Genomic DNA, 26519 nt, shown 5'->3' with positions numbered 1-26519 from the left:
TCTTTGGAGGCAGCTTCTGCAGGAATTAACTGCACAAAATGAGTTCTTAGGCCAGAAAAAGAGGTTGAGGTACTTCAAATCATGCCTGGTTTGCTTTTCTTCCCCCCTACGTCTCCAAGATGTATCAATAGGTATAATGAAAGACATCTCCCTATACACATATTATTCATATCTTTAAACAATCACAGCTGTAAGGTCACAAAGAAGGCGTAGTCCACTGAGGATTATCGGGCTATTTTAGGACAGTAGTAAGAGGTCTGAACAAACTATAAAATCCAATCCAGATAATAAACAGTTCCTGAAAACCTAACCAATTAAAGACAGAGATTTTACAGCCTCTTTTATTTTACAAAACAGTGTAGGACAAAAAAAAACCTACTCTATAATGAGAGCTCCATGCATTCACAGTAATGTCCAGCTGTGATATTATCTGTCTTACTTTGGCATCCCGTTTAAATTTCTGAAGACAACTAGGCTATCCTTTTCTCCTAATTCATACATATACATAACAAAAAACTACCAAAAATCTAGAGTCAAAATTCTAGCCTCAGTCCAACTGTAACTGAAGTAACAGAGAGAATGCCTTTAAAGTAAATAACATTTGTTCTTTGATTTTAACCTCAGTTTGGATTGATTTATTAACTGTAATTGGTGATCAAATCCTAGCTGCCAAATATCTATTCTCTTCTATCCTTGGTATATTTTGTCACTACCTTTGTGATGAAGAACTCCAAATGTGTTTATCAACACTTGCAGAACAAAATTTGGCACTATTAGGAAACCCCTTCTGTTGGAAATTCTTTTTTTAATCTCAGTGAAAATACCATTTACGAACATGATTCATCAGACAGCAGAGTTGTTCAGGGTACATATACATACAGAATATAACACGCGGCCTAGATGTGCATTACTTATTGGTATAATATGGTTGCTGTTCTTTAGAGTAATTAAAATCCTCACAGATATTTTTAATCCTTTCATCACTTTGTTGTTTTCAACTCCTATCTTTTCTCAGATTCCTCAAAAGTAAATTTTCCAGGACAGAGATCATCTTTTTCTAGTGTGGCTACAGTATGTGGAACAGTAAGCATCATCTACTTGAGCAGAATTTCAGGCTATGGCCCCCAAGAGAAATAATTATTCACCTGTAAAATCCTCCAGTATTGGTATACTATTTACACAATTTATCACATGCACACACATTTCTTTTTTTCCCTCCAGATCTCAAATGATTCACTGTTGCTACTAACACCTTTAAAGACATTCCAGCTCAGAAGTAATCATGCACCTGAAGCACTGTCTATTTAAAATACTTGAAATGCAATCTGGAGATGACATTTGTTCATCCAATTTCCAGTTCCACAGAGAAGAAATTTAGCAAAATTGCAGATGTTTTGTAAGGGCCATGGTTGAAGTTAATAGGAAACAAACTCTGCCCAACAGATAGCATTATCCAGAAATAGCAGCCTGTGACACGTATATAATTAGAGAAATTGGAGGCTTTGCCCATGAGACCATGTGTTCCACAGCAAATCCTATTTCCTTCATTCTCCCTTTCATGGTTATTGCAAGGGTAATCATTGTGTGATTATAGTCCTTTACATGTAATATATCAGTTTCTTTTTGTTTTTTCCAATATTGGTGTTAATTAAATTCACTGAACAAATGATAAAAAAGTCCACAGCTCAGATCTTATCAGACCAACTGACTTACAAGTCAAACCATAGAAGGAGACCAAAAGACCAAATTTTACATCTCACAGGTATCTTATATGATGGTTCTTTTTTCCCATAAATATAAGCCATTAGCTATTTCTTTTGATTTTTTTCCTTGTTAAAAAGTATAAAATAAAACTGACAACATAAAATGCCTGATGTAGAAGTCCAAGTCATAAGGAGGAAGTTAATTTACCAACTACAAAGTAAAAAAAAAAAAGTCTACTGGTTCTACTGTAACATAGGGATATGAACATAAAAAAACCCAAGTTTATCGTAAAATTCTAAAAATAATTCTGAAAAGATTAGGGCTCTCACTGCTTTGCTACAGAACTTGGCTTACTACCTGCGCTTGTTACTGAAGCACAACGGAAACCGAAGACATATGTAACAGGAGGGAGGAAGGAAGCAATCAGTCTGAAAAAGACTTATGTATGATAGTGAAAAACAAATTAGGTATAAGTTTCCATAGTGATACAGCAACAAAAGGCTGCTGCAATTTTCAGCTGTCTATACTGAGACAGCAAGAGAGCAAAGGGACTAGAGTCTCTCCTCTGTAAGTTGGGATGTTAGCGTACTCACAATTGTCCATTTAATTTTAGTTCCACACTACAAAGAAAATATTGAAGGAATTGGAAGAAGAATAATTATAAAAACAAGATGTTCTGCAAGAAGCAAAACTACGAAGTGCTATGGATTTGGATTTCACGGTTGGATTGTCCAGTATCTTAAAAATGCAAATGCCAATGAGTACTTTCCCCTATGCATCTCCTCTGTGGATTCTCTGATGTTTAATAAGAAATGATCTCGTACTATAGCCTGTCTGCCAGAGGGAACACTAATGGGTCTCTTGCCCATCTGGCAGCCTGCTTTCCCGAAACTTACACAAATTCCTGTCCAGTGGTGTTGAAACTGGCCAAGAGTTAAGAAACTATTGAGGGAGAAAGGAGAGGAGAAAGATCAGCAACCACACAAAAAAGTAGGATACCAAGTAGACAGTGTGATCATATAAGCTTTGTTTCCCTGGGAAACTAGGCTAATTATCAAAGGGCTGGAAAGATTCACTTACGATGAAAGTCCAAAGGCCCTAAAGCAGAAAAATACTTAAACACTTAAAGGTAAAGTGCTCTATTGGATATAGAGTTGAAAGAACCAAACATGATAGCTGGGTTGAGACACAAATGATGAGGAATGTTATAATTTACAGAAATATAAATGTTAGCCAAGGATGATGAGGATTTATTTGTACCAAGAGGAGCTATTACTAAGCAGAATTGCAACTAGGAATAGTAGGATTAAATAAAGGAAAGTTTTAGGCTAAAAATCAAGCAACACTGTAAGTGAGATGAGTCTATAGTACTGTTTTGAGATGTAAGAAGTGGAAGCTCCCTGGCTTAAGAAAATTAAAAGTGGAATGTAAAAAACCCATTCTCTACGGAATAATGCATGGACAGTGAGATTGGCAGGAATGTCTAATCAGTATTTCTTTTCATCTATCACTAGATTAGTAACACAAAATACTGCACTAAACATATGGTAAAAACTACACTATTATCCAGTAGCAGAACTGAAACCTAAATCAGAAATACACAGTACAATTATGTGTTCCTAGTATTTGTATGACTGTTTTTTACACTGTGTCTTTTTTGTTTACTTTTTTACCCATTTGTCCACTGTTGGGTATAAATGATTGGTCTGATGCAACAGGAGAAAAAGAGAATGGATTTCTTGTTTTCTCATTATACTATTGAAATAAATTTCTTTGAAATAAAGGCTTTAGTGTGAAATGTCAAGCAAAACTGGAGATATTCTTAAGAAAAGAAAAACAACATATTTTCAAATCTAAGTACATAAATTTGTTTAAGAATTTGAAGCTGAAGGAAGAGGAAGATGAGAAGGAAATGTAATATAGACAATACCCAAAACTATTAAAAGTAGCTACTCCTTTTCAGTCCTCTAAAGGCCTGTTCTAAAAGATGTTCAGTCATCTAAAAGCCTGAAACCAGACCTAGGATATATAAATGCATAGATCTGCCCTCCTCCCACATCACCTATACAATATATCCAAAATAAAAATATTATACATACAATTATTTATACCGAGTTATTAAAATATCAACTTTTACACATCAAGTGATCAAAGTTACTTGTGTATTACTGCAACATTTTTAAGCAATACTGAATGGAATGGGGTTTTGTTATTATTTTCTAGTAAAACATAGAAGAAAATAATCAAAATGCACAAACCAGATTACACAGTATGTTTGATGTAGCAATTTCTAACATTCATTTAATATAGCTGAGCTACAATGACTAATACTGCCCATGTCCGCTAGTACAAAGACCTAAATAAGGTTCCAGACTAGATTATGTTCATGCTGGTCTCCTTTTAACGGAAATTGGAGAGATGAAAAAAAGATTATAGGAACACACATTATAAAAACAGACCTCACAAGTCAAACTTAATAGTGAAACCATTCTCTTTCATGTAGACAACCATGAAAACAAATATCCTGTAAGCACTAGATATATATTGTATCGTTCTATCAGATCTCTTCGCCTCCTTGAGACAGATTCCCATTCATCTCATGACTATATAATTTGATCATAGTTGAGTAAGGCACAGCAGGGGAAAGGGTCTGTTTGATAAAGTATTAGGCTCCAGAAAGATAGATAAACAATTTCATGATTTCTAGTTGTAACAGGAATGGTACAGTGGTGGATATTGAGATATTAGTCTCGTAGGAATACAAATAACAAGCTTCTGCAGTTTTTTCCTCTTACTAAGTATGTTTTCTCTCCATTAGGTGAAAATGACAGTTTGATTATGATAAACTAAAACAGAAAGCCAGAATAAAATGCAAGGTGCATATGAAAATGAAAGTTATTACGTAACTTTTTTTTCTTAGTATAAGACAAGCAAAAAATAGAGCAAGGAACTTTCTTTCTCATGGGGCATTTTTACTCAAAGAAACATTATTTAAAAGTATGTGAAACAGTTGCCTATCAAGTTGTTTCACATTTAAACCTCCTCTTTCACAGGGGACACATTGGCAGGCAACTCCTCACCTACTACAAATCACTTGAGTAACACCTGTTTGCAGCACTACCTTTGTTCTACATGTATTAAATGAAGACTGGAGTGGTAATATTTGAACAGCTATGATGGACTTTTTTTCATGTATTAGCACATATATTTATTTTTTTATATAGTAAAACAAATATATAGCAGCCATTACTAATACAGCTCCTGTTAGGTGGCAAATATTATAATATCTTTATATTATACTAACTTGCTGTCTTGGATAGCTGAACAACAGGGTGATATTCAGTCATGCTGACACCTGCTTTTACTTGTAAAATTTCAAAGAACAAAAAAAATCTTTTACAGCAAATTTTTAGTTAAAAACCCTGGATATCATCTTTTTTGTTTATGAAAATATATTCTGGAGTAAGCAATTTTTAAACCTATCATACTATCTAATTTAGTCTTACTTACCTGTGATTCTTTTACATTTTCAACAGTGAAGTTGAACCAAACTCGAAACCGTGGGTTACATGTATCTGGTCTAATGAACAGGTCATACTCAAACTGTGTGATGTGGTCCACTCGTCCAAGGTTACCTACCAGGAACACATGAAAAAGAATGCATTTTAATGAACAGCTGGTAAAGTTTCCAGGAACTACACTGGGGAAAGTTTTAAAAACTTCTACCTCTGTTAGTTAAAATATATAATAAGCCTTATAACAGTTCAGAATTATTTTTAATAGACTTAATAACAGTCACAAAATAAATTACCTACCAGTAAGCTACATGCATCAAAATACATCAAAAAGAAGACAACATGGATTTTTGTTATTCAATTAAACTGACTTACTGTATTCTCTCATCTGAGTATTCCAGTTAAGCATCCTAATATCCTTTTCATTGCTTCCCTTTTGTTTTTTCACTTTTCTAATAACGTCTCTCTACCTCTTCTATCCCCCACCTGTATAGATTTCTCTCTTCCCATTTGCTGCTCATGTTCAAGCACCTCTACAATTAAAGAGTCAATAGATTTCCACCTGGCCCCCCTGGCTGGCACTCTGAGCACCCCTCTCTCCCCACAGATGGGCCAGCCTTCACCTCCCTTGTGATTCAAAAGCTATCTCAATACTTGTCCTTTACTATTTGCAGCCACTATCACCTCTTCAAAAAACACAAGGCTGTCAGATTTTGCCTCAGTTTTTTTCCTGGAGAATTTCATGGAATAATATTTTTAAATATAGTCAGAGCTACATTGTCCCCTATGGCATTATTCAGCAAACAATCACAGTGGCTATAGATATGAAGTTCAGCACTGGGAGAACTTGCTAAGTGCTTTTAAATTGCTAAATTGTCATTTTTCCTTTGAAGTGTGCCAAGATTTTTAAAGACAAGGTTTAGACTGCCCATTTCATTTATATGCTACAAAAATAAGACTACACATTTTCCTGATCTGATCCAAACCCCATCTCATCAGGTCTTGTAAGACAGGGCCACACTTTACCTCACAGGCTAAATTATACTTTCTAAAAAAAAAAAAATAGCACTGCAAACCTGGTTTCATGGCTTCAGATATTTTTTTGGCCTTAGATATATATTTCTGAGTTGGATATATACTGTTGGGTTCAAATAGTTATTTCTAATGCTATTTGAGCTAAACAACTCCGTCAGCAAGTTCCATTCCAGTCAGTACAACTGTTACCGGTAACATGCTACGCAGGGTGTGCACAAGCAGCAAAATTTGGCTGATCTGCTGTTCTGGGTCGGAAAAGCAGCAGGAAAAAAAATTCTGAACTCTGTTCATCAATATATTTCTTCCTTTTCCCAAATTGTTTCTGGCTTTCCTAATTGAACTTTTTTAATCTTCTCTATTTTAAATGTTATCCTCTACTTTCCTACCCACATTCCTCTTTTCAGAAGAAAATTCTCTTCACCGAATCCCTCTGCAGAAAACCACTTCATGCTAGCAATCTGTTCCTAAACACTTGCCTGAAGGACACATTTGGCATATGAAATATTTGAAAAAAAATTAAAAAAACAGCAATATTGTACAGCTAGAATACCTTTGCCAAGTATAAATAATGTCATCTGCTGTAGGGGCGCAGGTGCCGGCAGCGGGGCGCAGGGCTGAGCTCTCTGAGGAGAAGCTGGGCTGCCCCAGGCCGGTCACAACCGGTTCCAGCCGCCTCCGCAGCAGCCGGGGCCCCACCCAGCCCCTCAGCCGAGGCGGTGGCGCCTCCTTAGCAGAAATGCTTTAAGGGCGGGAAAAAGCACCACACATACAGGGAGTGAGGGAGTCTGAGGAGAACCGGGGTTCAAGGAGGCAGGAAGGCTGCGCTGCAGGGCAGGGCACAGACCTCCTGTGTCCTGCAGGGAGGCAGGAGCAGGTGAATATGCCTTGAAGGCCCAGTGGCTGTGGAGAAGCCATGCTGGAGCAGATTCCTCTGACAGGAATGTAGGAAGGGCCAAGCCTGGAGCAGAGGAACAGCAGAGAGGAACTCTGGGGACTGACCGCAGACCCCATCCCACTGCACTGCTCCTTGTGGGAGAAGCGGAGTTGATCCTGGGAAACAAGGAAGGGTGGGGGAAGGTGTTTTAATTTCTCTTTGTTTCTTAATATCCAAACCTATTTTAACTGGCAATAAATTAGTTTTCCCCCAGTCGAGTCTGTTTTGCCAGTGATGGCAACTGGTGAGCTATCTCCCTGTCTTTACCTTGACCCATGAGCTTTTGCATCTTGTTTTCTCCCCCTGTCCTGGTTGAGGAGGGTGAGAGAACAGCTGGGTGGGCACACAGCATCCAACCAAGGTCAGCCCACCAGATCTGCCTGACTTAATCTGAAGTCCCTTACACATCTAAGTGCGCTTTCTGCCACAGGGGTCAGACCCATCACTGTTATTCACAACAACAGAACTCAAATCTTAATGTAAACTACTATTTTCTACAGATTATTATCCAAAGTAAGTAAGAATGGTAAAATTAAGCTATTGCATTGTAATACCTTTAATTAAAGGACTTTTTTACTGTGTTTTTCATTAAACATCATGCACATATAACATTGTAGGGGAAACAATATCCCTCATGTATTTCAGAATTTAGGTGGTCCAAGCTGTTCAGCTGCCCAGGCTGGATTCCAGTTGCCTCACAGGTCAGTTTAAGCTCCCTCTGCAGAGCTAAATGTGTGGAAGCCCAGAGTCATTTCAGCCTGAGCTGGGCATGTGATGCTGGTGGATTTTCTAAGAGCAAGGCAGCAAGCTGAACGAACACAGACTGTGGACTAGGTCCAGCTTGTAAACTACTATGTATACATGCCTCGCAATGATCTCAGCAATTCCAGATATAGATTATCTGCAGCACAGAGCAGAGGTGCAAATTTTGGTCAAATTACTTCCAAAGAAGGACACAGAAGCAATTAAATTTGTATTTTAAGTTCAAAGATCATTAAGAAGTTGTACTGCAAAACACAGGAAACAAAAATATTAAGTGAATAAATAAAAACAGAGCAAAATGAGACCTTGGTTTCCGACCTATTGCAAATTTCAGCTTCTGTTTCACCATCAGACTGATCTGAACTGTATGGGGGACAGATGGCCCACTCAGAACTACTTTACAGAGTCCATAGGATACCTAAACTAGCACTGGAGAATCGTACAGATGTCAATGAAATCACTGATGGTGAAGAACAGTAATGCTGGAACTACTCCAGGCCAATCTGCTCTGGAAAACCTACATAACTGTCCCAAAAACAGCAGAACCTTTAACAATTTAATCATTGTTTGCATAGTTCCCTGGAACTCCCAACACTGTTTTCCTCTTTATCTCCAATACTTGAATACTCACAACCCTCTTAATGCATTTTTTCCTTTTGTGAATTTTATCTCACTTTATTACTTTTTGCCTAAAGAACTGCCTCTTCCTGGGCTCTTTCATAGTGCACACCAGCTACCAGAGTCACCTGCAGCCATTTGCAGCTCAGTATCATTTGTACATTTCATTAGTGCACTATTTCTTCTCTGTCTTCCAGATGCTAAATAGGCTGGACTGAACACTAATGCCTTCGGTAACCAATTCAACAAGTTCCTCGTGCGTAATAGACTATTGTTTGTAATATCACAGCCTTTGCTCACAATCTGTCAGCCTAATTTCAACCCACATAGCAATGTCATTAAACAAGACGGCAGTTTTGTTACAAGGAAGCCTAGAACTGTAAGAACAAAACACTTCCTTGCTTTAAGAGACACTTTGCAGAAAGCTGGCAATATCACTGAAAAACATTTTTTGGTGTCCAAGACAGGATATAAGCTTCCCAACATTAATCTCATAAACAAAGTTAACAATTTTACGTACTGCCTTCACACTGCTGAAATCATGGGAAATAGATGTATTCTAATGAGTGAGAATTATATTCCAATACCACAAGTAACACAGTGAAACGCATTAGAAACTATGAAACAGGAATTAAAACATTGATTACACTATTTGATTTCAACATTATACCATTTTAATATTTTAACATTGAAAATAATTTTTTTTTCTTAAGTGCAAACAACTTCTAAACCGCTTTAATTTTTTAATAGCTCTATAAGGTTCCTTAAAATGTCTCTCTTTTTTTTTTTTTTTTTTTGTTAAATGCATAGCAAGAGAGAAAACTGTTTAATGAATGGTTACACAGTAAGTTCCTCCTATGTTACTGCAATCTCTCTGCAATTACACAATACATATGCTCTGCTTTGCAGTACCTGACGTGGATAGTTTACGTGCTGAAATGATGATAAATTTAAGAGAAAGCTAGATAGCACCAATTTTGTGTAATGTACCTACCAATAGTTTTCTGTTTTGATACAACTACTCTAAGACCCTTCCTGTGCACAGTGTTTATTCTGTGTAAATTGCTAGTCCGGTAATTTGTGATATCAGTAAGAGAGTCTATTCCTAACCATATTGCTTAAATACGTTCTTTTAAAATCAAAGAAAAAAGTCTCACACTACTACAACACCACCTTTTCTTTGCTTTACTTTGGGTTCATGCCCACATGAAATCATCACCCCTCCATTCAATCAATACAGAAGTTTTATCTGTGAGACTATGCAACATTTTATAAAGCATCATCACTCCATAATTTGTGAGTAGCATTATACTTTGGGGGTTAACATTATAAAACATAAGATATTAGTAATGTTATTTAAGGTACATATAAAATTAATTAACTGATGAAGTAATGTAATCTGCAAGGGAAAAAAGTCCAACAGCATTATGAGCAGTTAAGATCTGAACTTATCGGCATTCTAAGACATTTCTTGTTTAATGTATTTTTATATATATTATTATTGGGTTATATATATAATATACATTATATATTATATTATTGGGTTGTCATCTGGTTGTCCAATGGCTTTCTGACAATATCTTAAAATTAAAATAAGCAATTTATTAGAGTAGCCAGCACTTTATACAACATCATGGATTTTTTTCTCCTATGCACTCTGAAATTAGTTGAAGGGGTTTTTTCTATTATAATTTTACTTCACAGAAATACTGGCACAGATTTTTTTGAACTGATGGGAAGATGTGAACAAATCAAATTCCCAAATGTCTATAAACTGGCTTTTACTCAGCCTTGGGGTTTGTTTTAAGACATGCTCAATTTTCAGTCACAGTTCTGTTCAATACTCCTAGCATACTGAGAAAAGAAGAGTCATTTTTCTTTAATCATGCAAGCTTAAATTCTTAATTATATTTAGTTAAATTGCTTCACAGAGTAATGTTTAGTGCAGTACTTTCAAAATGTGAATAGTGAAAGGGGTCAATAGCATGTTTCAAGTTTCTTTAAAAGTCAGAAAAAAGCCCGATATTACTATTTTATTAATCACGCAACATACACTTAGTCCTCATAAAATATTAACATATATTGCTTCCTACATCAATAAGTGTACTTTACACAAATAAAGAAAACCTGCTTAAGAAAATGCTAGCTAAACTTACAATACATTCTAACAGTTATCATAAAAATACTAGAAAAGAAAATATAGATATGTTAAGCAATCCTAAAATCTTCTTAAACCACACATTGTGCTTTCCTACAGAGAATTTTAAGATGAAAAATAGACCTTGAGGGTCTTAGACAAGCCTGAGGCAATATAAAGAAAAAGGTCAAACACTCTGCTAAAAAGGACCGTTATCTTCAGAACAACAACTTATCAGCCAGCTTGCAGCCCTGCTTATTTACAGTTATTGGTCCCAGAGGAAGTGCACTTCAGCGCAGGGCACGATTACTTTGTAATGAGTTTGCCAGAAATGGTAAAGGAAACTAATTTGTAACAATGTGCTGTTCCCTGCACATGAACTTTCTCAGACACTTTTTTTGTCCAGCAATGAATAACTAACTTCAGCCTCCCTAATAAGCAGTGAAAACACAAGTGCACTAAAAACGACTGAGTTGCAAGCATAAATGTGCTGAAATATCAGTGATTATCCCTCTCAGCTGTCCATTACAGTACTCATGATGACCACCAATTCCCCTGTGGTGGATATATAGAATGCAGGTTTCAGGGGGTGGATTTGCACATGAAAATTAACACCATTTGGAAGAAAATAGCCTGCACCTGTCACAGATTAGCAACAAAAGGTCAAATGCCTCCTTTTACACCTAGAGCACTTGCATATTGTATGCCTTGCTTATAGGAGCCTAATTCTAGTTTCTTAATTCAGAAAAGTGAGCACCATGGTGAACTGAGGAGAAAAAAAGAATTAAATCTTGGCTAAAAGCTATCAATAAATCTATTGATCAAGATACATATGAATGGAAGTAGCTGAGGCAATCTCTGTCTCTAGAAGAGGTAGTTTTTCAAAAGAGAATTACACAAAGTGCTCTTCTGTTTTTGTCAATACGCTGCCAGGTTTTGAAATGCTATTTTTCATCCACACAATAAAAATCTTGACAAGTAAGCAATAGAAAATCACTAATACACTTGCAGCTGCATTTCAATCTATACAAATTCTTTAAATAAAAACAACCAAGGAACAGATTGGAATATACATCATTTTTACCAGTTGGACCTGGGATCACGTCAGATATAGCCAAACAGTATTAATCTATATTTTCATGCAACTCTATTTCACAAAGTAAGGTAAAATGTAGAATATGGAATACCCTCAATGCAATCCATCCTTAAAGATCACAAAACACATTGACATGATAATGCAAAGAAATTTTATTGGTACATTCTAAATGGAACAGGAACTACAGGGACCAAGACCTGTAAAAACTTCTCGAGTGAAAGATTAGATATCTTCTGAAAGGAGCGCACCTAAGAATATCAGTTGTAAATTCCCACTGGCTTTATGGTCTTTGTCTGTGAAAAGAATTTATTAAAAAATAGTTTGGTGAAAAGTCCTAAGCAACTTCTAAATAGCATTTGATTTTTAAATAGGAAAAAAAATCTAATTCAATAGTGATGAACTCTGAAATCCTGTGTGTTTTTGCATCATGCCCTGGACTCCTCCCCAAAGCATACGTCAAATCAAGATTCCTGAATCTGCAAAGCACACGATTTTAATAAAAATACAATACCATGAAAAACACACATGCACCTTGTAAACTAAACTTTAAATTACTAAAATTGCACATATTAAGCTCTGCAATACAAAGTAATATCTACACTGCAACAGTTCAATAAATGACCAAAAAAACTCTCAATACTCTTTTAACAATATTGAATTATTTTAAGAACCTGATGTTTCACTTAAAACTATAGCAATGCACATGACTCAGCTTTCAATGAAAATCCAAATCACCTTTCAAAAATGTTCAAGACTATCAAACAGGTAAAGCATTTCAAAAGTACATGGCTTGAGAAGCTGGATGCTTCAGGCTTGTATACGTAGGCTCTCTTCTATCCTCCCTCCTCAATTAAGCAAGTTGAAATTGCTGTGTTTCTATTATCTTTCAAGTTTTTATCAATAGTGACATTCAAAGAACAGTTAATCAGTAGCTTTTGTGAAAAAAATCGTACAGGAACAATGACTACCTTGGCTCTTAGCAGCAATCTGTAAAAGGCCAGCTCCCATCACTGGAAAGGGTAAACTGAGATGTACATATTAATGCATAACTTATAGAGGCTGAGCAATTCTGATTGAGCTTTTGTTGTAATTAGACAATATGATAAAATCTAATTGTGACTGACAGCACGTGAAAATTCAAGCTTTTACTGGTTTATCTATGAATATAGCATTAAAATAAATTGTATTGATCTTTTGGGTATAGAAGAGTTACAGGCCTCCATTTGTTCGTTTGTTTCACTACCAAATGATTCAGTAACAATATGGAGAACAGCAGTGAACCCAAAACTCAAAAATTGTTCTTATCCTTTCCAACTATCCTATTCCTTTTGGTGTAACAATATTGATTTTAATGGTGTTGGTCCTAATTCATAATAATAAGAGCACGATCTGATTTTCTATGCCTTTTCAAGATCACAGTCCAAGTTCCAGTCCTTCCAATATTTTACCCCACAAGTGATGTAAGTAAGGTCCACTAGATCCATTTCCCATGGTCATCCTAGTATCTGGGATCACAGTTACTGTTTCTCAGTGGTCCCAAACAAGCATAATGAATAAATCTGCAATTCCTTTGTATTGAGTTACATTGCAGAAATACTGAAGAACAGTGTGGCCTAGACTAAAAAACCCACAGGTTTTTTTATAAATCAAAAATGTTATGTGAATTAAAGTAGGAGGCAGAATTTATCACCCACAGCAGCTAATCTGGATCATTACATTAAAATAAAGATGTGGGATTAGCCTCTGAATGAAGTGAAAAATGTACAAGGTCATTTTTAAGCAAGCCAAAGAATCATCTTCCATACAGAAAATTAAGGAATTTTAAACCTTTAAGAAAGATGGACTGATTGAAAAAGGGAAGAGGCATAAACCAGCTTAAAATCAGTGGAATATAAAAGACAAGAAAGCTGGGGGGACAACACTGTGATATATTTTCTTTTACTGAAAACAATTACAAGATTCTTGCATTTTAGTAGTCCGGACAGTGCAGCTAATGGATAGTTTTAGTATGAGTTCTTCCTTTCAGAAAAAAATGCTTTTCTTGGTCACTGGTGTTTGAGTGATGTCTGGGTGAGGGGGAAGGGGGAATACAGGGATTAAAATTTATTGAGCAGCATTTTTGAGGCTACTCCTGCAATGAGGTTACTATTACAGATTTCAAAACATAAATAATTTTAAAGTTCTAGCATGTGTTAATCCCAAAGGCCACCTACTTACATCACTTGCAACTTTCCTTCAAAGGTAATCCCGAAGAGTAAACAATACTATTTAGAAAGACAACAGAAACAGCTAGGAGAATGGGAACATTTTCGGTCTTTTTATGTTCATTAAAAGGAGCAGTCTTAATGGTGATCCCAGTTTAAAGCACAATGAAAAACAAGAAATCCTAAAGATTTAGCCATCATTGCTCAAAAACCACCATGAGCAAAATAACACAATACACAAGCAACAGATACCCCAATATACCGCAAATATCATTGTGTAAACAGCAGGCTTACATACGTATAAAGAAATTATATAATAAAACCTTGCTGAAGGAATTCAACAGTTTTGATCAAATTAGATGGATCTTTAATCACTTGCAGCCAAAGAGCTTTATTTCAAAATTGCCCTTATCAATAAACACTAATGTTTTTAGTTAAAGGACCCAAAGGCTTGGAGCTGTAAAGAATAAAATGACAATGTTCACTGTGCAGGGAAATGGTAAAGGATAGATAAAATGTAGTCAGTCTCTTGACTCCTTCTCCCACTTCTCTGACATTCTTATGAATTACAAAAATATCAGTAGAGCCCAAGACTGCAGAACAAATTCTCGAAAAAGTCACAGAATCATATAAATACAGAAGCTGGCAGCAGTAAAGCAGCAGTGCATCAGCTTAGCCTGGAGTGTCAAGAATACTTAGAAATCAGAGGCCCATGCCCTAAGATGGCCATTGCACACCCACTACACCAAAACTACCAAATCCCCAGAAAAGCAACAGACCACCAATTTCTCTGCTCCCTCTTTATCAATTCCCCAAAGGCCTCCAATGACAGATGGGCAGTTATTTATCCATGGCAGTGAACCTTTGTTAAAAGAAAATCAGAATACAAAGAGGTTTTGCATTAGTGTCACGAAACTCAGCTTTCTTTAACAAAGTACATGCTACCAAAATGGGTAGCTCAAAACTGTGTACGTATCACATCCTTCAAAGTGAAGCTCTTACAAGAAAGGCGTTTGGGGAAATTTCTGTTTGGAAGTCACTTAGCATATAATGGGTGCTATCCTAAATAAATTATTAATAAGTTAATAAATAAATTATAACAACGTCTGCATCCTTAACCACAGAAGCAACCGCCAAGTCAGATCAGGGAATACAAACTACTGTACCACAGTGGGATGTACCATTATTGGTGCATATCAGGGAGAGATGTATCTCCAAATACCTACTTTGTCAGGGCCTGATGCTCAATACACAGCACTGAAATCTGTTGCTACCTATAGACTCTAATGTAAAACATTTTCATATTTACCTGATGCCTAGACATTACAGGTGTGCAAGAAACAACTAAAAACAGTTAAAAACATTAAAAGCTTCCTATTCTTTAGTCTTAAGTACATTACAGTAGCCCTACTTACGTAATGCTTCTTACTTAATACAGTCATCATTTTGCAAAGTCCCTACAAATTCTTGTAATGCAAAAGGCAAAACAGTCCTTTCATCCTACAAGTGAGGATATTCCAGTTGATTACTGTACAGTAATGGTGTAGTTCTGCATTTGGCCTAGTTTGGTGCTTGACACATGGAATCACCATTTTTCCAGGGAAATACTTCCATAGTATAACTACAAACTACCACTTGAGGAAACTTAATTGACAGAAACCTCAGTCTGGAGACCTATAGTTAAATTATATTCTCAAGGACCTCTCCAAAGTCAGTCAAGCTGTAAATAAATTTTCTTTTTTATATTAAAAAGAAAGAGTATTAATGGAAAGGCTCCAGGTTATTTTCTTATAAAAGAATCTTACCTTTTTGAGATGGATCCTGAATAAGAACCTTCTTTAATTAATAAATTACTGATTTTATAGCTGAAACTTTCCTTCTGTATCTTACACAAAAATCTCCTTGAACAATGATACCGTAAGGACAGACTTTCAGTACAAACACAGGATCTGAATAATATTTGTCTTACATACAGCTTTTGCAGAAGAAACAGTCTTATTTTAGTTTATTATGAAACTGAACTTGGTTCTCTATGCCATTATCAATCTAGTTACAAAAACAGTTTGGGGGCTAGAAATGTTATTCTCATTCAGTACATTGATCCCATTATTTCATTGCCTAGAAGTGAAATCTTATAATATAATCTCCATGATAAAATTTACAGATAGACTGTCATGCAGCCTAGGTACATTTTCAGCCATTTCATCAGATTAAACTGATACACAACTTCACTTTTCACCTACTCCTCTGATGTGGTTCCTAGTCTGAATAGCTTTTGTAGAACAAAGTGATTTCTGTATTTTTCTCTTTATTAAACAGCATTTTGATGCTTCTATAGGTAATGGAACTTGTTCATGTATTTTCACTTACATAATTCTCTGACTCCTGGGCTTTGCTATTTTCCTTTTCTCCGGTCACCAGCCCATTCTGGAAGCCCTCCTTGATTTCCAGTCTTACAAATAATTATATAATACCAATACTGCTTATATCCTAGCTTTACTCCAATGTACTATATATAATCACGTACTACCAAGAAACTACATTCTGTTGTTTTTATAATACCAATAGAATTTATAGCAGGCCTTCTTAACTGTACCCACATGGATGTAACAGAGAACCACTTACCTCATTTATCTTTGTTTATTTAAAGCTTAAATTAGACCTTAAAAAACTGTCTAGTTGATGTTAGTTTTTCAATCAGAAGTGATAATTTCAATATTGACATTTTAGATGGCACCAACATGTTTTTCTCTTCTGCTATGGTTAGAATATTTTAGTATATCTGAATATGTGTCTTAATTTTATTGCAGGTTTTTTTCATTTTGCCAAATCCAGAAGCATTTCCTTTTATTTCAAAGTATTTCTATGTTTGTAGTAAATTAAACATTAATCTTTCTCTGCAAATGTCAAGTGATATTTAAATGTTTTTCTGGCAGATAAATGATTATTAATATTAATGCAATAAAATCACAGCTCTTTGTCCTTTCTTTGATATTTAAAAAAAATTAAGAATGTCAAAACAGTTCTGCAGAAAGAGAATTCATTGGTCTACCATCCACTCTTCATTAGCCTGAGAGGTAAAAAATTACTGATCTTGTGAGACAATGTGTTTATAGAATCAGAAAGGGTTGAAAATGAATTACTCTATCAGTGGTAGAGTGTGTATCACTTCAATATGAAAATGCCTTGTTAAAGTTCATTTTAATTTAAAGCCCCCTTTTGTCATTCAAAAAGCTTTAGCACAATGAAAGAGTCTTTGTCACTTTCATAATTAGCCCCTCTTGCACTAAATGAGAATAAAATCTGATCAGAAGCCCATACAGGCAAGGTCATAAATCAAACAGAAAAGCTCCACGAACAGTCCTGTAAATGTCCAAAAGCAGACACAGCTTGGAATTGAAGCACAGTAGTCAGGATCCACTCCCAAAAACACAGCACAAAAAAGCCCCAATAATATCTGTTTGACAGGCTAAATTTATCTCCATATTCTGTAGCCCTATAAACACATTTTGCTGTTTAGATACAAAAGCAATTTCAGCACCAAGGACAATTCAGGAAAGCAAACAGCTGTTAAAGCACAACTATTACCGTTTGCCAAGCAAAGTCAAATTAATTTAACTTAATGCTCTCACTTCAAACTGTGGCAGTAAGCTACAAAACATGCTACAAAACCCGCCATATATGATAATTGTCATAAAGCAGGAAAAAAAACTGTATTAAAAGATAAAACTCCTTAGGAAACCAAGTTTAATTTTATATACATAAGTGAGTATGCAGCCCAGCTCAAACGCAAACTGGATTTTATTCAACTTCTTTTCATTTTCAGATGAAAGTTAGAAGATACTTTGAAAGATGTAATAAAATTCTCAACCTTGGACATTATGGCAAGAGCGACAGCAAATTACTCTCTCCTCGAGGATCACCAGAATACCAACAGGAATCCAGGCCATCAGTATATTATTTTACTCCTTGTTAACACAAAGTGAGGATTTCATCAGCAAATGATGCCTAAAACACAGGGAGAGTGGAGGGCAAGGAGAGGCCAAGGTAGGAAGTCAAGGGGAAGACGGTTATAAAGAGGCAGTCAGCAATGAAAATACATATTACAGAACAAGTGTACTTTGTACAATTCAATGCATTATGTTAGCATTTAATGCTAATTTTCGATATCAGCTGAGAGTTATCTGTAAAATAGCTACATCCATACAAACAGGAATTTTCATGAAAACACACATTTATATGCATAAAGTATACATATATGTGTGGACATTTGGATATATTTCTACCTTCAAATACACTGCTATGTACATTAAAAGTGTGCAACTTTCCTTTATGAGCTTTTGTTTCCTAACAATATTTTCTCTGCAGAACCAAGCTGTTAAAGTCATGTCTCTAGCTATGTAAACACCAAACTACTTTCAAAGTAATGGCCTGGCTGGAGGGCGTGGTTGGTTACAATGGCTGTCACATGTTCCCAAAATTTCAGTTTACATTAATTGTACAGTGATCATAAGTAATTCAGTTCCACATATTTAGGAGACATACAAGAACTGGTCTGCTAAGCAACAAACTGAGGAGCATTAGTGTGACAAAAAGAGTAAAGCATTTTCTCCACCTTCATACAGTCTCACACTTTAGTTCACTAACAGTAAACTTCTCAAGTTGGTTAAAAGGTAGTGAGGACACAAGTGAGTGTCCTCTTGGATACAGCCACCTGTACTTGAGTCACAAGAGAAATGTAATTTGACTCGTCTACCAGAAACACTGATATCTAAAAAGTGCAATTTGCAAACTACTGTAGAAGCAAACCACACCTGGGAAGTGTGATGAGACACACAGGTGACTAAAGGAGGAGAATGGATTTAAGATGGATGAGATGAGAAACTGAGTCAGACATATTATTGAAATTGTATTGAAATAGATCTTCTTCTTATAAGTGAGTACTCCAACAAGCCAATAAAGCCTTCAAACAAAAAGCCCAAAAAGCCGGGGGGGGGTGGGGGTGGGGGGGGTGTTATGTTTGTTACTATATAATAAACTAGATTAATTGGCTTTTAAATAAAGAAAACTCAAAATGACTAAGTAAGAAGGAATAAAAATCTAAACAGATCTCCCCTGCCCACTATGCCCTTGCAGACAGATACTGTTCCCACAATTGCCTTTAATTTCCTACTCAGTGAACTTGCTAGAACTGCAAGAAATTGTAGATAGCATCCACTGGATCCACAGGAAAATAGTGTGACCTCTATGGCCAACCCTGTATCTGTTCCTTGTATTTCTCAACAGTTTCGCAGTCTCCAGGCCCCCCGCTGCTTTGTGCTCTGAAAGATCTCACTTCTGAGCAGGCTCAGCAGCTCCCAGTGGAGGGTGAAATCTCCCCTGCCTCTAGATGGTTCCACTTTGCTCTGTCAGTCCCCTTCTGCCAGGGCACAAATGCAACGAATAACATCTCTTTCAATGGGTTCAAACAGCAAATTTCATCCAATCAACATTGTAAAAAACCCCTCCAAACTTCCCCTCTGGTTCTCCCCAACATCTGATTCTCACATACTGTGTATCCACATGGGCACAGTTCAAGTGCTACAGTCAATCCAATTGCTCATACCAGATAGATCCTTCTCAGCATGGCCTTAGTATTCAGCTCCTTCATACCTTCTCATGAAAGGGAGGGAGGGAGGATACCAAAGGAGAGCCAAGGATTTCAGATCTTACATTTTCCCCCATGCCAACAAAGTTTTCTACCTTCTCTTTTACTTTTGCTGTTACTTTTCACCTTTATTTTCAACACACAACACCGACAGCAAACTGACTTTAAAAGTCTTACGAAATATGACTATTATATTAAGTCCCATTTCTTGTTAACCAAATACTGCTACTACAGTGGAAAAAAACCCAGCATCTCTACCAAACGACTCTCAATACAACCAAAGCCTTTCTGACTGTCAAAACTGGGAATTACTACAACTGAAACATCCTGAAGAAACAGTCTGTTATATTGCAGCTATATTAACAGGCAATTAATGGGAGCCAGAGAACCACCAAGAGGAGGGTGTAAGGGTATAGGACATGGAGACAGGAGAACAACTACATCTGTGAAACAGGGGCAATTAATCTCCTTCTAGCTACCCTAATGGGAAACCCAGAGCTTCTGGAAAAGGAAATGTGGCCTCACAACTCACAGGCATGTTCTCAGCTTCTCTTTCTAAGTCTTTCCATCACACTGCAGATCTGATCTCCATCCATCTGCTAAGACAGACAGGTAGCACTTGGTCTTAGAGATTTGTACTTAGTCTTACAGTTTGTTCCTAATGAGGAGGTACATAATCTTACCCCTTCAGTAGGTCTTCAGCTTTGTAATGTTTATTCTGCATCAAGAAAGAAATTTTAAAACAAAAGCAGACCAATTATTCTTGTATTACTCATGTCTATACATAGGCTGAAGTGCAGGGTATAGTCAGAGGCTTATTTGAGTCAATAAGCTATTCGCAAAGCCTTGGATTGTGAGCGAAGTGGGAGGTTTGGGCTATACAAAGTCATGGTCTACAGAGATGCTCCTATATTGATAGACAAAGTCAATCACATCACTCACTGACTTTTGCTGCTCTTCTAGTAATTCTTTGATATCCAGAAGTCTCTAGCCTATCAAGACGCCCAGTTAAGCTTGATTTAGGATTCTAATTAGGTGGATTAAAATTGAATTTTCTTTTATTTAACACTATCTCCAAATTTATTCTCACTGGATCTGTATTTGGTAGGACCATATTTTTCCAAAAAGAAAGAAAAAAATAAAAAAAATGTAGATTTTTCAAAACAGACAAAATCTTCTTACAGGTTACTTCACAAAACCAGAAAACAGGTTGGTATTTTCAAAGCAATTAGTACTTAAATTACAATACAGTGATTGTTGAGCTGTATTATTGTTTCTCACAGACATGAAGTGACCTTGGTCAGTTCAAATGTTGCTTTTGAGTCTTCAAACGGAGTGACATGCACGCACATTTAGCAGTACTATTCCTATTCAAAATTAGTCTTACTGGATCTCTAAATAGAGCTGCCACTTTACCTCTGTTTATGTAGGAACCTGAAGAGGTATCAAACCTTTTCAATTAAAAATAACAACAAAACCCACTACTTCTGTTATATACTGTATTGTACTTCTATTAGTACACCCTGTCAGTGAATCCATGGCAAGGCCATTTTATATCAAAACCTAATCTTAAAAATAATTCCTTTTTCTCATATAAGAAGCTGCTGGGATAGTAATGAAAGTCCTTTAGCACATAAAGCATATTAACTATGAAATAAAAGGGTTAAATAAAATTACTTCTTTAAATACATCCAAGGTTAATTTCAATTTTGGGTTTGAATCCATATGCATGCACATTACAATGCATTCATTATGACATCTACAAAAATCTTTTTCTCTATTTAATGCATTAGAAAGATTTATTACATCATGAAACATTGTGCAAGCAGTTGCATAACAAAACGATTATCACCTTAAGTAAACAATTACTTGTGGTTCCTCATTTCAATAATATTCTACCTTTAACTTTTAAAACATGTGCTTCTTTTGTTTACTTACAGAAAAAAAATCAGATATTTAATGTATTAGTAATTTTTACATGTTCTATCAATAGTGAAAACTTATAAAAACTTACAAAAATAAAAGAAAATAAAAATACAAGATATATTAATATATGTCACTAGTTTTAAACACATAGGCATGCTTTTTCAAAAGCTAGTCTTCATAACCAGGTACTTATAAAGCCTTTGTCTTCATTTTCAAGTTTTTACCAATCTGACACGAAAACATTACCTCTGTGACTGAGAGATGACTTTCTGGGATACTGCTGATGTGCATGGAAGTTAGCAACAGAAGGAACTTTTGCTTTTAAACAACCCAGACTCACAAGAAAAATGGTAGTCCCACTGTCCACTCTAAGGTAGGAAATTATTTATAATTCAGGAATTACAATTAAAATTACTCATAATTCTGCACAGGTGGGCAGCTTCCGATAGTTCACTAGGATGCCAGGAGTGTTGTAAACATCAATTTATAAACAACAATATTTCTTTTACAAATAAGAATACATATAATAGAGGGTATCAGAAAACCTGAAGGATTGATTTTAAGTCATACAAAACTTCACTTGCAAAAATCAATTCTATACATGCTGAAAGATTTGGTCCCTGAAGAACCAGGGATTACAGAGTCACATGGATACTAATATCTTTCTTTTTTACCCTCACATTATTTTTGCATGTGCTTGTCATACCTTAATGCTGTTAAGGCCTAGAACCCAACTTGAAACAGAACTGACACGAACAGACCTTAGCCTGAACACACTCCATTAAAAATGTGCGGTTCAAGGCAACACTACCTTGTATTTCATACTACAAGACAAAATACACTGGCTAGTACTCTCATAAGGAACTGAGTCTCCACATTGCTCTGCAAAGCATTTGACATAATGATACCCAAACTAGGATATTTTCCTACTATCATCTAGCAAAGAATAATAAAAATGGAGTAATGATTGGCTAATGATTCTTTTTTGGCTCTATTACTGCAAGACAAGATTATTTTATAGGATGTTATATAAATACAAAACATGTTAATTAAGGATACTACTAATAAATAAGTTTATTTGGTTGCAACTTCTTGGTCTTGAAATCTTTGTGCAAGATTTTAAATAATTCACAAACCATATCTTTCAAATTTAGCATGCAGAGTAAAATCACACTGGATTGCATTAATCAGCCTGTACTTAACTTTCTCCACATTTTCTAATTCATACACATTGGGGTTTTATTCTGCTAAAATACAGTAGCACTTTTGCTATCACTATGAAGCCACATAGATAATAAAAACTAAATCACAATTACCAAATTATAGTAATACAACTTTCTGATTTCGGTATTCTTTCTTTCTCAGATGAATCAACAATTTAACATGTCTTCCAGTCATTATTATCGGTTTAATAACCATGTTACAGTACTCTCAAATCACACAATATTGCTTATCTCCTCATCTAGGTTAAAACAGCCAAAACTGAATAGGTTGCAAAAGATAATGCTTGTTCTCCCTACTCTTTTTTTACTCAGCTGGTTCATTCTTCATTAGTCTGAGTCAGTGGAGATAACCTAACACAATTTTTCCAACAGTATTTAAGTTTCCTTGTACTGCCAAAATAATATCAGTTATTGTTACATTATATCTGAAATAATATCTATTATTCCTAATATCTTTTGAAGCATGGCAGACTCTAAAATAGCATCCCTACAAAGGAAAGTCCGTCTTCTCCATGTGATTCAGGATGACACATACTTTGTTCAATTTTAAAGAGTAATCAAAGGTGTGGGCTTAAATCCAATTAGTGTACTTCAAAGAAGATAATGTCAAAATGCTTCAAACGGTGATTCTACTGTAAAACACTGAAGCTTTTAACTTCTGTGAGCCTCAGATTTCTGAGCTATGAAATGAAAACAAAAGCACCTTGTAAAGCATATGGTCATCTCCTGCAGTAAGAGATTATAAGCATAAGCTACTATTAGCTAGGTTAATATTCTAAAGAGAAAATAAAATTAGAAGTCTTGGATGTTGTGTATTCACATTCTAAGAAGTAGCTACATGTCATAATTGTTACACTACTGACATATTGGACAGATACTTCTAATTTAACTTGATTGTAATTAGAGCGTTCTTCGTTTCATGCCATCTAATCAGCCGTCTTTCTTCGAGCATTCACTCACACTGACCCCTGGCCTGCTGAGTAACAGAACATTTTCCCAATTGCCACATGACTATGAATTCATAGAGATTTTCACAAGCTTATGATCTGACCCAAAGCCAACAAGAATCATAGTTTTTCAGAAATTTTTCCACTCATTTCTGCCCTGGACCAGGCACTGAAGATTTGGCTTCTGTCCACACAGATCCCCTGTGCTTGAGAAAAGATTTAAAGTGCACAGTTGAGGTTTTCTGTAAGAAATGTTTCCTGTCCAAAGAACATGCCGACCAATTAAGGACAAATAATCACCAAACACCAGGATGACCATTCCAGATCCTAGCTCCTTTAAATAAATTTATTAAAAAAAAAAAAGGGGGGGGACATAATTTTGGAAAGGCAAATTTAAGAAACTCTTTCAAGGAAGATTAGCAGGCATATTTGCAGAGGAATTCACATGAAAATAAACTAAACTGAAAACTAGACTGAAATAAAAGGGACAAAAATGTTTACTGATGAAAATGCAAATGCAAATATGAGGGAAGGAAATAAATGGATTACTAAATCCAAAATGATAAAGAAGAGCACGCAGATGGGAATAATGAAGAACAAAACAGATGCTAATGGAAAGCCAATAACAGAGTTCTAGAGATGAGGATAACAAGGTTTAATCTGATACAGCATTCAATATACAGGATCAAGAAGTGAGGCTCAACGTTCTCTCAACATACAAAAGAAGATACTTCAGCAATAACATTTACAAAAATACAGAGAGGTAAGAGAAATAACAGGCAAGGTAAGGTTGTGATAATCAAGTTAAGAGGATGACAAGTGTTTGGGATAAGTGAGAACGGATCAATCCTGAAGCTACAGAAACACAAGAACCACAGCAAATAAATGCAGTAACAACCAAAAGTCAGATTTCAACTTGCTATAAGCTTTTAATTTGTGCTTTCATCTGAACAATAATTATAACATTGCTGTTCCATTCCCTGCCTTAACTTTACTGTTTAGCAAGGAGTACATCTACAATGCATTTCCGAGGAACAAGTGCATCATCATACATCACCTTACCCATGCTTAGACACAAATTAGCTAGCTCTGGTATTCTGACAGCAATGTATCTGTAACACCACGAAACTCAAGAGTAACCTAACCATCTCAGTATTTATCCAGCCTCAAGACATTTTTGGCTGTGCTAACATTGCTATGCAATCTAATTTGACTGTGCCTACACAAGTGGCAGTCAGCTCAGTGCAGGTATACGTGCAAATGTATGATCACCAGAGCACTGAAGATATTTTGCTATACAACTTAACATTAAAAGGAAGGAGATATGTAAAGCATTATATAAATGAAACTTAATAGAAGTAAATAAAAACTGCAAATAAGAAGACAGACAAAAAAAAGGAACACAAATGGCAAAAAATTATTAGTCCTTCGTTTCAAAAGTCACCGTGAACATAATTTCTTAAGGTGACCACCAAAAAGCTGAAAGGAAAAAAAAAATCTGTATGTATTATTCCTTAACTCTCTATTTTTTTATATCGCATTCATGAAAAAGGCTTAAAAGTTTTTCACATCAGAAATTTGACATTAATTTACAATCTTAGAAAAGGCTACTAAAAATGAATTATTCATAATGTAATACAGTAGCAACAATAAACATTCAATACCAATTTTTTTAAACAGATCATATTTCTTACAAACAAAAAGTTTTCTTACAGTTTCAGATGAAAGAAAGAGAGATGTGATTCTACCAGAAATTGTTAAAATATAATAATAATAACCCTTAATATATGATGGTAATTTACCTTCATACTACGTTACTGTAGTGGATCCTGGAATTTGAGTAGCTGTCTAAAGAACACACGGTGATAATACATGGTTTGTTCCCAGTTTGTTTTCAGAAATACAAACACTAAATCAAAATTAGCATGCTAAAGGCTGAACTTAGAAGGCAATTAGGTTACTAAACAGAATCAATAAATGCAAAATGAAGCTCTGCATGTATCCAAAATAATGTGTTTCCCACCTAATAACTTGTATCCAAATTCCTGTTAGGCTGAGCAAAATATTCTCAAATATTTCCTCCTAAAATCAAATAGTGGCAATCCGAGAATAAAAATACTTATAGTTTATGCAGAAACATCTCTTCTGAAGCATGTTTTTCAACCCATATTCTTTCAAAAGTACACATTATCATGTATTTCAGAGTGTTTTGTCTCTTCTTGTATTACAGTGGCAGCTCAAACAAGCAAATACCTTTTGGCTTGTTAACTTTGGATCAGCAGGCAGCTGAGAATTTTAAAACAATTTAGAGAACAACAAGAACAGAATCTATCTGAAGTGTATGCTAATTTCAGGGGAGGCAAAAAAAAGTGGTAATCTTCTAAGTGGTTTCTAAGGGTTCTCTGGAGACTGTCTAGTCCACCCACCCTACTCAGAGCAGGGTCAACAAGAGGCATCTACTCAGGTTTTTCATACCTCTGTGATGGAGGCTCCACAGCCTCTCTGGGCAGCCTGTTCCAGTGTCTTCAACTCATTTAAAAAAAAATAATAATGGGATCATACAGAGGTATTAATTTATCTGGAGATGAGAAGCAAACAAAAGAAATATTGTTCTCCCAGTTAGCACTGCCTAAGCCATGTACTGAGCAAATCACTGTATGTCACACAGTAACAGAAACAGCAGCAGCGCACTGCTGTGCAACATAGCCAACGTCCCTTTGAGCGCAGAACCTGATGCAAACGTTTCAAATGCATTTCCTCTCCTTCAATCC

The 26519-nt window shown here is 35.7% G+C and overlaps 1 protein-coding gene across 5 annotated transcripts in view; it reads right to left on the bottom strand.

Annotated features, from left to right (window-relative positions):
- Window positions 1–26519, bottom strand: part of LOC130156627 (BEN domain-containing protein 5) — a 965146-nt gene that overhangs the window by 906421 nt on the left and 32206 nt on the right. For all 5 annotated transcript variants that reach the window (XM_056355197.1, XM_056355198.1, XM_056355193.1 and 2 more), the window contains exon 3: window positions 5215–5339. In XM_056355197.1, the coding sequence (XP_056211172.1) occupies window positions 5215–5339 (125 nt within the window). The remainder of the gene's footprint in view (window positions 1–5214; window positions 5340–26519) is intronic.

This window comes from Falco biarmicus, chromosome 11 (genome assembly GCF_023638135.1).
Source record: "Falco biarmicus isolate bFalBia1 chromosome 11, bFalBia1.pri, whole genome shotgun sequence".
NCBI classification, from domain to species: Eukaryota; Metazoa; Chordata; class Aves; order Falconiformes; family Falconidae; genus Falco; species Falco biarmicus.
This window is presented reverse-complemented; position numbering and strand designations above follow the sequence as displayed.